Source organism: Struthio camelus, chromosome 28 (assembly GCF_040807025.1).
Source record: "Struthio camelus isolate bStrCam1 chromosome 28, bStrCam1.hap1, whole genome shotgun sequence".
NCBI lineage: Eukaryota > Metazoa > Chordata > Aves > Struthioniformes > Struthionidae > Struthio > Struthio camelus.
In genome coordinates, this window is record NC_090969.1 from 1,856,545 (window position 1) to 1,869,173 (window position 12,629).

Consider the following 12,629-nt stretch of genomic DNA (forward strand, 5'->3'; position numbering starts at 1 on the left):
AAGTAACAGGGTCCAAAAGAGCAGTGGAGGTGCTTACAGGCAGCTGAGCTCCTGCAAGCACCGTAACTCTCTCAGCTTGCCCTGTACCTCCTCCCTTGCTCTGCGGAGCTTAGAGACACTGCAAAACTTTTCCTTGTTTCTGTGCCATCTTTCACTTTACTCTTCAAAACCCTTTGTAATACTCCACTTAATTACCATTGTCTGCAGCAACAGCCTTTCCTAGAAGAGCTGGGGAGCTAATGAGCACCTTGAACGTGAATCCTTTTCCACTGCTGTAATTAAAACATTTGCAGCCTGCGCTCAGATTCCCAGGTGTGACTTTGCATAGTTCTTTGGAAGTCAAAGGCAGATCCCCTGTCGGTGTTGCCTGGCCCTGTTCCCCTGGATTTGGCATGCAGGTGCCAATCCACATCTGCGGAGGACCGGCAGCTTTAAAACAACAAATCTCCATACATCTGCCATGCTTGTGACAGAGTTTACTTAGTTTTAGCATCAACATAAACTCAGTAGCATTTATGGAATTACTTCTGATTTGACTCTATTACTGAAGTTACCTGCCTCTGTATAGCAGACACGAAATCAGGGCTCGCTGTCAGCCACAGCAGCTTCTGGACTGGTCAGGCAAGCGTGGGTGCAATTTTCCCGTGAAACTTCACATTTCCAGCACGTTCCCACGTCTCCACTCCCGAGGTGAGAGCACCCCCTTGCTACCGCTGAGATGTCTCCGTTGCAGCAAGGCGAGCACGTTGCAACATCGGGCCCAACCATCAGCTTCCTGATAGCTCGGCTGAATACGCTTCAGGTGCTCGTGACTCACCCAAAACAGAGATGGGCATGCTGGAAGGGAAGGATATTTGCGAATACTCCCCTTGATGACTGCAGTAAGGGGAAGGAGGAAAAAAAAAAAAAAACCAAAACCTCCTGCTCACGTTCTTTCAAGTTCCCAGACACAAAAAACCGACAGTTGGAAACACATCAACAGAAACAAGCTATGCGATGCTGCAGATACCCTTAAGCCGCTAATTTTGGATTAAGCTCCTGCACTTATTGCTCACGTATCCAATTCTGCAAGAATCCTTTTGATTTCGTTGATCTGGCTTTCCTCTCTGTGCCTCACGCCATTATCTTAGCTGACAAGTAACCTGCCGGAGGTCAGCAGCCCTCGTCACACGAGGATGTGGCTGGGCAGAGTCTGGCACACGGTTTGCAGATGTTTTTTGGGTGGGAGGGAGGGGACATCTTCTCTTATAACCTGTGTCAAGTTCTTCATGCACGCAAGAGAAGAGGGTCTCAGCTCTTCTACCTGAAGCATGATATAGCCCCACTGCAGGGGCTGAAGTGCCTGGGAGATGGTTCACCCAAAAGCTCAAGATAAAGGGGCCAACGTTACTTTCAAAAACCTTCTGATTGAACTATCCCAGGAGGGGTGGGAGGAAGCTAAAACAAACACTGGCGAATTTCCCTGTACAGCACATCTCAAAGCCAGTGATGACGTGGAAACTGCATGGTAGAGGGGAAATATAGAGGGGGGAGGGGGGAGAAGAGCCACACAAATTTGATTTCTTATGGAGCTTTTGAACACCACGCCAGACGAAAAGCAATCCTTTCAATCATCGCTTTAATATTTTGTAAGGCATGCGACTTAGCGTAATTTAGAGTTATTTGGAAAGGCGATTCCCTTGCTGTCACTGAAAGCTACGCTAATCAATTTCACGTTTCCTGTTTCTCCTGCGATGAGGGAAGATACTTTTTTTGGTAAGATCTCCGAAAATACTGCCACGAGACAACTGTCACTCAGCTCCTGGCTGCAAGTCCACCTCGTGATCGTTTAGAGCCTTTTTCCAAAATAAATCCAAAGACCCGCTCTGAGAAGCAATTACCTTTCGCTTCAGATTATCGAAGCTGACTACAGTACGTGCGCATCCAGTCCCAGACCAGGTGGCCTTGGAAACGTCAGCCCCTATTTATGCAGATATCCCATCCTGCCCTTTTAGCTGCCCAATGTTTTAAACCCTAAACCTAACCTTGCAAAGACTTTGGTGCAAGGAACTCAAATGAGTGAGCCCACAGAAGTTATTCCCCTTGCTCCTGTAAGGAAAAGCAGCTCCCAGGGTCTCGGCAGAGTCAAGTTGCATCCTGCTCCAGAGCGCGGACCGCAGTGAGTCGTCCCATTCAATTTTAATTTCATGACTCAGAGCAGCAGGCTTTGGCAGGAGGGGAGCTCTATCACTCCGTTACTTTCTTGCCTGCAAACAATGCATTTTTCAGCGCCTTGCTGTAGCCTAGGTGTGTTTGACAAGGCAAGTTGCTGCAAGGCACGTCAAGTTCTGAATTCCCGTGCCAAGTTTTCCAAGCAGATAAAAGAGGAGGCTCCCAAGCTCTCCCACCACAGGGGTTTCTGTCTCCGTTGCCCTCTGCTCTTTTCCTGCAGCTCAGCTTTTATTCAGCAGCCTTTTTTTTTTTTCTCCTGCTCTTTGCACTTCCAGTTAAACGAGCCACCATGAGTCGGATCTCTTTCAGATCATCTACTGGAGGGGGCATGAGGGGCTTTAGCTCAGGTTCTGCTATTGTAGGAGGTAGTGGTGGTGCCAGAAGCAGCTTTAGCTCCGTCTCTGTCTCCAGAGTTGGAGGAGGAAGAGCCGGAGGTGGAGGAGGCTTCGGAGCTGGTGGTGGCTTCGGCAGCAGAAGTCTCTATAACCTAGGTGGAAGCAAAAGAATTTCCTACAGTTCGATCGGCGGAGGTCTACGGAGCGGAGCTGGTGCCGGATACGGCTTTGGTGGAGGAGCAGGCTTTGGTGTTGGCTATGGTGGCGGAGCAGGCGCTGGTTTTGGCTTAGGAGGAGCTGGTGGTGGTGGCGGCTATGGGCTGGGCAGTGGATTTGGGCTGGGAGGTCCTGGATTTGGTGGTCGAGGTGGTCCCGGGTTCCCGGTTTGCCCGCCGGGTGGCATCCACGAAGTGACCGTCAACCAGAGCCTCCTGGCACCCCTCAAGCTGGATATTGACCCCGAAATCCAGAAGGTGCGAACACAGGAGCGGGAGCAGATCAAGACCCTCAACAACAAATTTGCTTCTTTCATCGACAAGGTGAGAGTTCAGTCTTAAACCATCAGTCTGTGCATATTCTCAGAACTAAAGGAAGAAACTTCCTTTGGATTTGGGGGCTTGCCTGAGCTAAACCTAGCCAACAAACAGCATGAGTTTGGCATTAGACATTCCCACTAGCTGAAAACTAAGAATTGTTTTAAATTTCCTCTCTACAAGGAGGAGTTTTCCAGCATCTGACTTCACTGAAAAAACAATCCCTCTGCTGTTCCCTCACCACCAAAAAAAAACCCAGTTGTGGGGCTGGATGGATCTTCTGCTGGCATAAAATGGCAAATTCCACAGAACTCAATGGGATACTAGCAGTTTACCATTAAGGCAGTCAAGCTGAACATCTAGCAGGCACCTAAAGTTGCAAATGCAGGTATTTGGCCTGCTTAGCAGCCCTCGAAAGAACTCACTAAGCATCTCAGGTGCTTTTGGTACTTTGGAGAATCTGGTGCCCTAAAATCCTGCAGGAAGACCTCAGCCATTTCTGCTCTATATTCCCAATGCCTTTCCCCCTCCCCTCTCTCTGTATTGAGTGACCCCTCCTTCTCCTGGCAGTGGGCTTTTGTGCATTGCTCAGGTGGATTCATGCATATGCCTGTTTTTGTTTTCCCAGGTGCGATTTTTGGAGCAGCAGAACAAAGTACTAGAAACCAAATGGACCCTCCTGCAAGAACAGGGCCAGACTGTCACCAGAAAGTCCCTTGAGCCCCTTTTCGAAGCCTATATCAACAACCTCAGACGGCAGCTAGACAGTCTTATGGGAGAGAGGGGAAGGCTGGACTCAGAACTGAGGAACATGCAGGACATGGTGGAAGATTTTAAGAACAAGTAAGAAATCATGCTGCTTAGTCTAGATTATTAATGGCTGTGAAAGTCGGGGCAGGCAGTTCCTGCTCTCGAGAGCATGGCTGGGATTTGCACTAGCTTTCCTATCCTGTTTGCAAAGATGAATATGTAGAATTGAAATCCAGTCGCAGTTACCTCTTGTTATGCCAGATTTCTATCAGGCAGGATCAGCATTGAGCGCAGAATTCATTCACTCACGGGAAGCTGCTCCAGTGTAACAGGGGTCACAGTCTGATCCCACGACTTTCCTGAAACTAAACTCCTGGAGAAGGCAAAACGCAAAGCCCATGAGCATAAGGGGCATGCAAAAGGGATTGAAACAGAGCCTTAAACTGTCAGTTCCAAAAGTCCCCCAAAGGACCAACACGTTTTTCTCCTTCTGCAGAGGAAATTCCAGCCTTTCCAGAGAGGCCCAGGCTATCTGTTTGCGCTCAGTCTCATTCAACTCTGGCCACGTGAAAGATGCTCAGCTCCTCTGAGGCTGTTGTCTGGGCTCCCTCTAAAGTAAACCAGAGAAAAAGATTCCCCTGGGGGAGGCAATTTATCCCATCCTAAGATAAGCTGTCTGGTCCAGGGGCAATGGAGCCTTTTAAGGACATACAATCTGCCTCCATCACTTACAGAAGGCTTTTAGGGGTGGGGGTGGGGGGTTGTGTTTGTTTTTTATTTTTTTAAGGTGAGGCAGCTAATTTTTAGATGGCTGAATTCTGGCAAGATAAATCTCTCCCTTCTTCAACCAGATCTGGCCAAGTCCAAATTTGAGAAAAATACCTTGGAGGCCTGAAATATGTTTATATTAGATCGTTAAATATGTGAACAGACAGATTTTGGGGGAAACGGCATTTAAAGCTGACATGATGGACTGACATGAAGTAGCTTGTGTTAAATTGTACTTGGATGCATTTCAGGTCTTGATACACTTTACAGTCTTTTATAAATACTGATCAGGCCAAAAATGACCAATGAGGTTGTCTGGATTTTGGAGCTACTACCTGGGAAAAAGACTGTGTTTTATTTCAAGTCTACAGTCATTTCTCGGTCTACTAGTGTTTTCTCTCTTCTTCCCATGTCCATTTGGAGATCTACCTGCACAGATACCTATGCCAATATTAGTTAGAGAACTGGCATAAACTTGCCTTTAAAATCCAGGTCTCTGCCTCAACAGCCCACATGTTTTGTCTACTTTCTAGCTAAGCCCTGCCCTGATTATCTGATGAGAAGATATTGCTCTGAGCCATAAAAAGTTCCGCAGAAGCATAGTCTGAGCATAATGATCTGGTCTGGCACAACCACGGCTCAAGAATCACAGACTTTTTTTTAATTAAATGGTTCAGCCAGGTTATTCAGAGCCATTACCATTATTATAATATCAAATATCAAATTGTTACATTATTATATATTTGCAGACATTGCAACGCAGCTTCATTGAAAGTCTTTGCATAACTTTGCTTTGGGCAAAGGTCACCAAGAATACCTGCTCCTGCCTTCCTACTGAAACGGCCTCTGATCCTGCATCCATTTATACATAAGCTGCATTTTAAGGACAGTGATTAGTATCTATTAGTTTTAGCCAGGACTACTCACACCGTGTCTTTGCAGGTTCAGAGTCAGTAATCATTTGCTCTGCATCTGCTCTGGACTGTAGACAACTGGGAGTGTTAGTAAGGAATATAGACATGAGCCACAACTAACAATATGGGGCCAGAGTGGTCCCATCTCTGCTACCTATGCTGGCTTTGCTCTTCATTTCCACTAAAGTCCTCTCATTCATTTATCCTAACAGATATGAAGATGAGATCAACCGGCGCACCGGTGCAGAGAACGAGTTTGTGGTCCTCAAGAAGGTGAGTAAAACTGGGAGTTATGAGATGGACCCTGAAGGGAATACAGCACACAGAGTCCAACCAAAGCCAACGGGAGTTAGGGTCCACCAACCTCACAGTTGGGTCTCCTGTGAAGATGTGATGCTGGGATGTCGAGGTCGGGCTGGGCCAGCTCCTCTTCAGGTCACTGAATGGGCATAACCTTCTCCATGACAATAACCATCTGGTATGGCTGGAGGAGCTGCCATGTGGCCTGAAGATAAGTCCTCTCGTTGCAGTTACAAAACATCTGACCTCTTGTGGCTCAGTTTGGTTCTGACTCCCAGGCACATCAGCATGAGTCAGAGCTTTGCTCTTTGACCAAGAACCCGATTCGGGCTCACAAACAACATGCCCAATATTACACTAAAAAATGCCTTGACCATAGTAATATAAAAATAAACCTAAAGAATAACAGATCTGGAAGCAGAGCGATGGTTCTGCTGGTGTCCTGAGGTCCCTTTGGCTTGTGGAATCACCAGAAGTCTTTGGCTTTCTTTTCTTTAGGATGTGGATGGCGCATTTATGAACAAGGTCGAGCTGCAGGCCAAAGCAGACTCGCTGGCAGATGAAATTAATTTCCTGAGAGCTCTCTACGAAGCGGTAAGCAGCCTGCCTCCCCCTGCTAGCATCCTCCACAGCTCCTCACCATATAGCTCTCAGTACCTGCTCATTACTTATTAGGCAACACAGAGCTCTGGCCACCATGCTAGGTGCTTTACACTCAGTAGAACTGCCTTTTTGAAGTTATAACGTAGCTGTAGTACAGGAGATGACAGGTAGAGACAGAGTAGGGGAAAATGCAAGAAAATGACAGGAGAGCTTGACAAAGAGGGTGCCCTGGACATCTCCTGCCTACATGGTTTCCACTCCAGATACCGAACAACTGACTGACTTAATTTTTTGCATCTTCTGCAGGAATTATCCCAGATGCAGCAGCAAGTATCTGACACCTCCGTGGTCTTGTCCATGGACAACAACCGAAACTTGGACCTCAACAGCATCATTGCAGAGGTCAAAGCTCAGTACGAGGACATCGCCAACAGGAGCCGGGCAGAGGCTGAGGCTTGGTACCAAAACAAGGTGGGTAACTAGCATGATAAACAGGGCTGGCAGGAAGATAATTTTCACGATTCACTGGCATCACATTAGCTGTCAGGAGGCAGGACAAACAGGGAAAGGATCCCAGTGTTACTCCAGAGATGAATCTATCTTTCTGTGTGCGTTGCCATAGGCTTTTGAGTACAGATCTCCGCTGTTTGTCCTTGCAATGCTATACTGGACCAGCCTTACTTTCCCCATGGTGAAACGAAGTAACGTAATGCTTAAATGCCTTGACCCTGGACTCGCAATGAGCCACTGGGATGTCTGGCCTTAGATGCAGAGCATTCCTCTTTCCCTCCCAGTATTTTAATCGCAGACCAGACTCTGCACAGTGCATAGCTGCTCTGTGCAGTACCATAGCCTTGCTCTTAGTATCATGTTAAAAATACGAGGAAGCCTTGGGGACGTTACTCACTGCTGAAAACTGTATTTACTAGATCCTGCGCACTTGTACATTGATAACTATGGGCCAAGGCTGTCATTCCAGGGACAGCTTTCTCAGAGGGCGGTGGCCCTCCTTAACCAAAATCCCGACTGGCACTTTGTGAGCGTCAGGTGGTTTGGAAATAAAAGGACAAGTGCCCTGAAGGGTGCTCACCCCTTCTGGACCCAGAGCCCTGCAGTACCTAAGCACCACTCCTCTTCTTTCTGCCTATCAGTATGAGGAGCTCCAAGTCTCCGCTGGGCGGCATGGTGACGATCTGCGCAACACCAAGATAGAAATTTCTGAGATCAACCGGATGATCCAGAGGCTGCGGAACGAGATCGAGAGCGTGAAGAAACAGGTAGGATTGGGAAGCTCCAGCCTGCAGCAGAGCAGTCGCTGCACGGTGGGGACAGGCAGGAGGTGATGGTGATCCAGGATGACGTAAAGAGCCAGCTCCTGGCTTCGGAGCAGGACTGGAAGCAGCATGAGAAGGAGCACAGCCCTCTGTGTCTCTACATATCGGAGAAGGTCTCACAGCGTGAGGATGCGCTGTGATAGCCACTTTCTTGCTAGGGAAGCAAGTCACGAGCTATTGAATGAACCCAGCAAAGGCAAGGAGATGTAGATGTTTCTCCTTTTCTTAGGTGACAGGATTATGGCTGCAGCTCCCCAGTCACCCCCTAGGACACTTTCTCAATGCCCATCAGGACCTCTCAGTAACACCCTGGGAGCTACAAGCCAGCATCCACAGTAGCATAGCAATACTCAAGAGAAGCAATTTGGGGCAGCCCGGTTAAACAACTAACTCCATTTCCCTCGCTCACAGTGTGCCAACCTCCAAGCAGCCATCGCCGAGGCAGAGGAACGCGGCGAGCTGGCCCTCAAGGACGCCAAGGCAAAACTGGCCGAGCTGGAAGACGCCCTGCAGAAAGCCAAGGCAGACCTGGCTCGGCAGCTCCGCGAGTACCAGGAGCTCATGAACGTCAAGCTGGCCCTGGACATCGAGATCGCCACCTACAGAAAGCTGCTGGAGGGAGAGGAGAGCAGGTGAGCTCAAGTGTATGGTCCTGTTGTGTGCTGCTATTCAGAGAAGGGTGCACCTCCTTGTGCTCAGAGAGACTGCTCGTTCCAAGGAAATGGAGCACCAAGTGAGGTAATGGGAGGGCAGAAACCAGGATATTTTTAAATTGTGAGCTTTCTAGGACAGGTTGAGCTTGTCCAACTCTTGGCACCTTGTGCGCTAAAGAATCCCAGCATTAGCACCATTACCTTTCATTTGTGATGCAGACATACCCCAATGGAGGAGAGTCCCTGCTGAAGGTCACGGAGGCCAAATTAGATGGCCCTAGCAACTAATGCTACATCTCATCTCTGGTTTGGCATTATTGCTTACTTTCCTTCTGGTCTCCTCCTTTCCCAACAGGCTCGCAGGAGAAGGAGTAGGAGCTGTGAGCGTCTGTAAGTAACTCCACCTTCTACCCATTATTGCCTGTCTCCCCGCCGCAGGGGCGATTGCGTGGGTCCTCCTTGCTCTGAGGAGCCAGAAGGGTCTAAGGCGGGTGTACACTGTGTGTCCTTGCAGCCGTGGTGAGCACCTCGAGTGGAATGGCCTATGGCAGTGGCAGCAGCCTGGGCATGGGAGGAGGTCTCTGCGTGGGAGGAGGTGGCGGCAGTGGCGGCGGCTACAGCTTGAGCAGCAGCGGCGGCGGCAGCAGCGGATTCGGCATGGGAAGCGGAGGGCTCGGCGGGGGGCTGAGCTACGGCGGAGGCAGCAGCTTCAGCTCTGGAAGTGGACGAGGCATCAGCTCGAGCACGGGAGGCAGCGTGAGGATCGTTTCCAAGACCACTACCAGCAAAAAGACCATCAGATAAGGATGGCAAGCCTGGGTTTCAAACGACAGCGTGTTTCCTACCTTCTGAAAGCAAGCACTGCCCTAAGAATCAATGGTGTAAATAGCTGTGCTAGACCCTCTCCTTCCTGAAACCTTCGCCCTCATCCCTAGGGGCACTGGGTGAGACAATCCACGAGAATCTGGAGCATCTTTGGCTAAAACATAGGTTGTAACTTCTGTCACCGACAGGGCTTTGGAGAGCGTGATGGTCCCCAGTGGTGACCCTCTTTCAGCACAGTACTTGTTCTTCCATTCCGACTTCATGTCCCCTCTGGAGTCACGTATTTAAAATGAATCAGAAGCACTTTGCTGAATGGGGACAACCGATTCCTTCAGATTTTGGGGTATTTCCTGGAGGGTATTTCCACTGCTAACTGCTGCCTGGACACAGCTCTACAGAGAAGATCGTAGCGGCAGTTTTGTGAAATCACAGTCCCAGGTCCTCAGCAGTGAAAATAGCTCCAAGGCACTCTAAAACCCTCTGTCTGCAACATGTGTTACAACCTCCAACTGTTTTGTTTGCAACTAAAGATATTTCTAGCCCCTTCTGTTTTTCTGAGACACCTGTGGGAAAGGTTATTGCTTTTTCATATATGAATTGCCACACTGATTTCTAACTCTTTGTCCTCATGCTACAGCCTCTTGACTTCAGGCCTCCCATACTCTATGTCCAATAAAGAGCATTTGTCATTTTTAAAACTTCTGCTTTTTGATTGCATTTACTTCTCCATGGATGCAGTCATTGATGAGTGCTGTCCCCAGCTGGAGTAAGGGCTCTCTGTAGATACCTCATAAGAAAGGACTGTTACCTTGAAGAAATCAAGCTCAATTTTAGGACTCAGGCTTTGGTGTGGCCCTAGGACAGGCTGGGGTGGGTGGAAAGGAGGTTTGGTTGGATAGAGAACTGAGGCACGGGGAGTCTAAGCTGCCCCAGGTCTGAGCCAAAAGCTGAATCACTGCAGGCCTCGGGGTGAGGAAGCACAGGGGAGCGGGAAAAGGAAGGCAACTCCCAAAGGTTCCACCAGGATCCACAGGTTAACATTTCTGGGGCACAGCTCAGATACTCAGCCAGCCCAGCCCCTAGTTATAATTGCAAACAGGGACAAATCCTGCAGCAGATGAGTACAGCTCCAGTCTGGCATCTGCATTGTGGCAAGGATGTGGTGAGAACAGCAAATCAGGGCTGGGGGTCTCTGCATCGGAGCCCCCGGGAGGGGAGGGGAGTAGCCAAACGCTGCCGTAACCAAAAAGAGCAATTGAGAGGGAGGGCGGCACTCAAAAGAGGGGTAGACGCAGGCTGAAGCTCCAAATATCCCACCAGGCGCAGCATTTGTGCGTCAGGGTTATCCTAGTACACACAAGTATCTCGCTAAATAGCACTTAATGAACCTGAGGTCTTCCAATCTGCCCAGAGGACCCAGCCTTCCAGTACTCATTCAGCTCCCACAGAGGCATGCCTTAATGGAGGATTTCAAGCAGTTCCTCACTGTTCCCGGGCTCCCTCCTGTGGCTCTGCAGGGATCCCCTGGCTCTTGCTCCCTGCACTCTTTCAGACCATGCACAAATCCTGGGAGCAGCAATAGGAACCAAGGCTCAAAGTGGGAACCTCGAGGCAAAGGCAGCAGCTGGAACATAAACTGAGGGTCAGGAAAGGGGGCCAGTGCATAAGGGGACTAGACGAGGATGGGATCTACAGCCCATCCGAGACATCAGTCCCAGAGGGAAAGCAGCCCCTCTTCCATGTTGGCCAACCCACATTCCCTGGCGTGGTGCAAACTCTCAGCCCCCTCTGACTGCAACATTGGATATACCCAGGGAGGTTCCTAGGGGAGAGGAAAGGAGGCATCGGCCATGCCCAACTGCAAAGCAAAAGCACCTCATGCCCTGTGCGATGGAGGACGCACTGCATGGCTCGATGCTGGGAAACTCCAGAGCCTGCCAGACCCCAGCGCACCCAAGCGCAAGGCAGAGGCAGGCAAGCACTGGACAACCTAGCACCCTGTCTCCAGCAGGTGGGGGCCCTGAGCAAGGGAAAGGCATGCTGCAAGAGCTTGAAGCCCCAACAGTCCTGACGTGGGGCTGGGGCTTAAACCCATGAGTCTCCCTCCAGCACGAGTCTCCCTCCAGCATGTGGGAAAGGAGGCCTGGCCTCAAGGGAGTGAGTGCATGGGTTGTAACACACCGGTGCGCAGAACAATGGTTTGGGAAAGTCGAGGCACCCCGATTACATCAGAGAAGGTCTTGTGCAAAGGTGAGTAGGTTGGGCTTCAGCCATTTAGTGTTTTGCATCAGTTTTCCAGGATCTGATCATCTTTCTTAGACTATTTTAAGGAAGCGGACTGCAGCTTGCAAAGCAGAGGCTATTCCCTTTGTAGCAGGCAGGGCACGCCAAGTGGGCTTTATTATTACACTTCTGTGTGTGTGTGTGTGTGTGTGTGTGTGTGTGTGTGTGTGTTTTAACCAATGAAAACTTCTGGAATCAAAGGGTTTTGTTTTCTTAAACAGATATGCATACAACACATTGCTGTACCAAGACATGTGGGCCACAACCAACAGTGAACCTGCAGTGAAACTTGGTTATAAGCTGACCTGTCAAGTCCTTACCATTCCCATGGTACCTGGGCGTCTCTGCAGCTTCCATCAGTCTGATGCCGCAGGCTCCTGTCATGTCCTTCTCCCGTAACCTGAGGATGAGGATCGCGTACAGAAACCCCACCTAGGAGCCAGCGGTCAACTGCAGATCCCTCGAGGTCTCTCAGCTCTTCACTCTGGGGGTGTAGGAAGAGGAGCAAGAGAAACATGAAAACGTCTTGCTGGTATCCCACCACATCTTGTGCCTTCTCAACCCAGAGGAGTCTCCAGCTCTCCTGGGGCATCTCCCTGAGCTGCTTTGATATTTCTCCAAATGCATTTCCCTCTTTCTCTTCTGCTTCTGACGTGCCCTGCTTCAGGAGTCGTGTTTCCTGGGAGCATGGAGCTCAGTAGCTTAAAAAAAGAAGTAGCGAGCAGCTATCAGTCTCTTTTCTGTTTCCATGGGGTGTGTTCTAAGAGTCCACCCTGGTCACCTCTTCTCCAAGAAAGCAGACAGCACTTGCAGAAAGTCATCTTCCAGTCATCTATTTCTGATTTGCAGAGACCTGGAGAACTCACAAATTCAAGTAAAAATTTGACAAATAATTTTAGCTGGCAGTATAAACAAATATGATGGGATTTAAAAAACATTCTTTTATTATTTATTTATTATTATTTATTATTCTTTTAACCAATATTACATTTCAGTATTTTCTACAGAAAAGATCCTGTCTCTAGAATATTGAAACACCTCCCTTTAACATTTCCAAATGACACTCTGCAGCTTTTGCCTCAAAATCTTATTTTTCACCGAAGAGCTCACGCTCTTTAAT

General features: G+C 49.1%; 1 protein-coding gene across 1 annotated transcript; it reads left to right on the forward strand.

Annotated features, from left to right (window-relative positions):
- The first annotated feature begins 847 nt into the window (after positions 1-847).
- On the forward strand, positions 848-9,924 carry LOC104152346 (keratin, type II cytoskeletal 5). Its single transcript, XM_009687653.2, has 9 exons — positions 848-3,085; positions 3,708-3,922; positions 5,724-5,784; positions 6,310-6,405; positions 6,721-6,885; positions 7,566-7,691; positions 8,160-8,380; positions 8,757-8,791; positions 8,916-9,924. The coding sequence occupies exons 1-9, from the start codon at positions 2,501-2,503 to the stop codon at positions 9,203-9,205; spliced, it is 1,794 nt and encodes a 597-aa protein (XP_009685948.2). The 5' UTR covers positions 848-2,500; the 3' UTR covers positions 9,206-9,924.
- The last annotated feature ends 2,705 nt before the right edge of the window (positions 9,925-12,629 follow it).

Coding starts and splice junctions, on each gene's coding strand:
- LOC104152346 (XM_009687653.2), top strand. CDS start 2,501: ATGAGTCGGATCTCTTTCAGATCATCTACTGGAGGGGGCATGAGGGGC. Junction 3,923..5,723: donor GTGGAAGATTTTAAGAACAA/GTAAGAAATCAT, acceptor TTATCCTAACAG/ATATGAAGATGAGATCAACC. Junction 6,406..6,720: donor TGAGAGCTCTCTACGAAGCG/GTAAGCAGCCTG, acceptor CATCTTCTGCAG/GAATTATCCCAGATGCAGCA.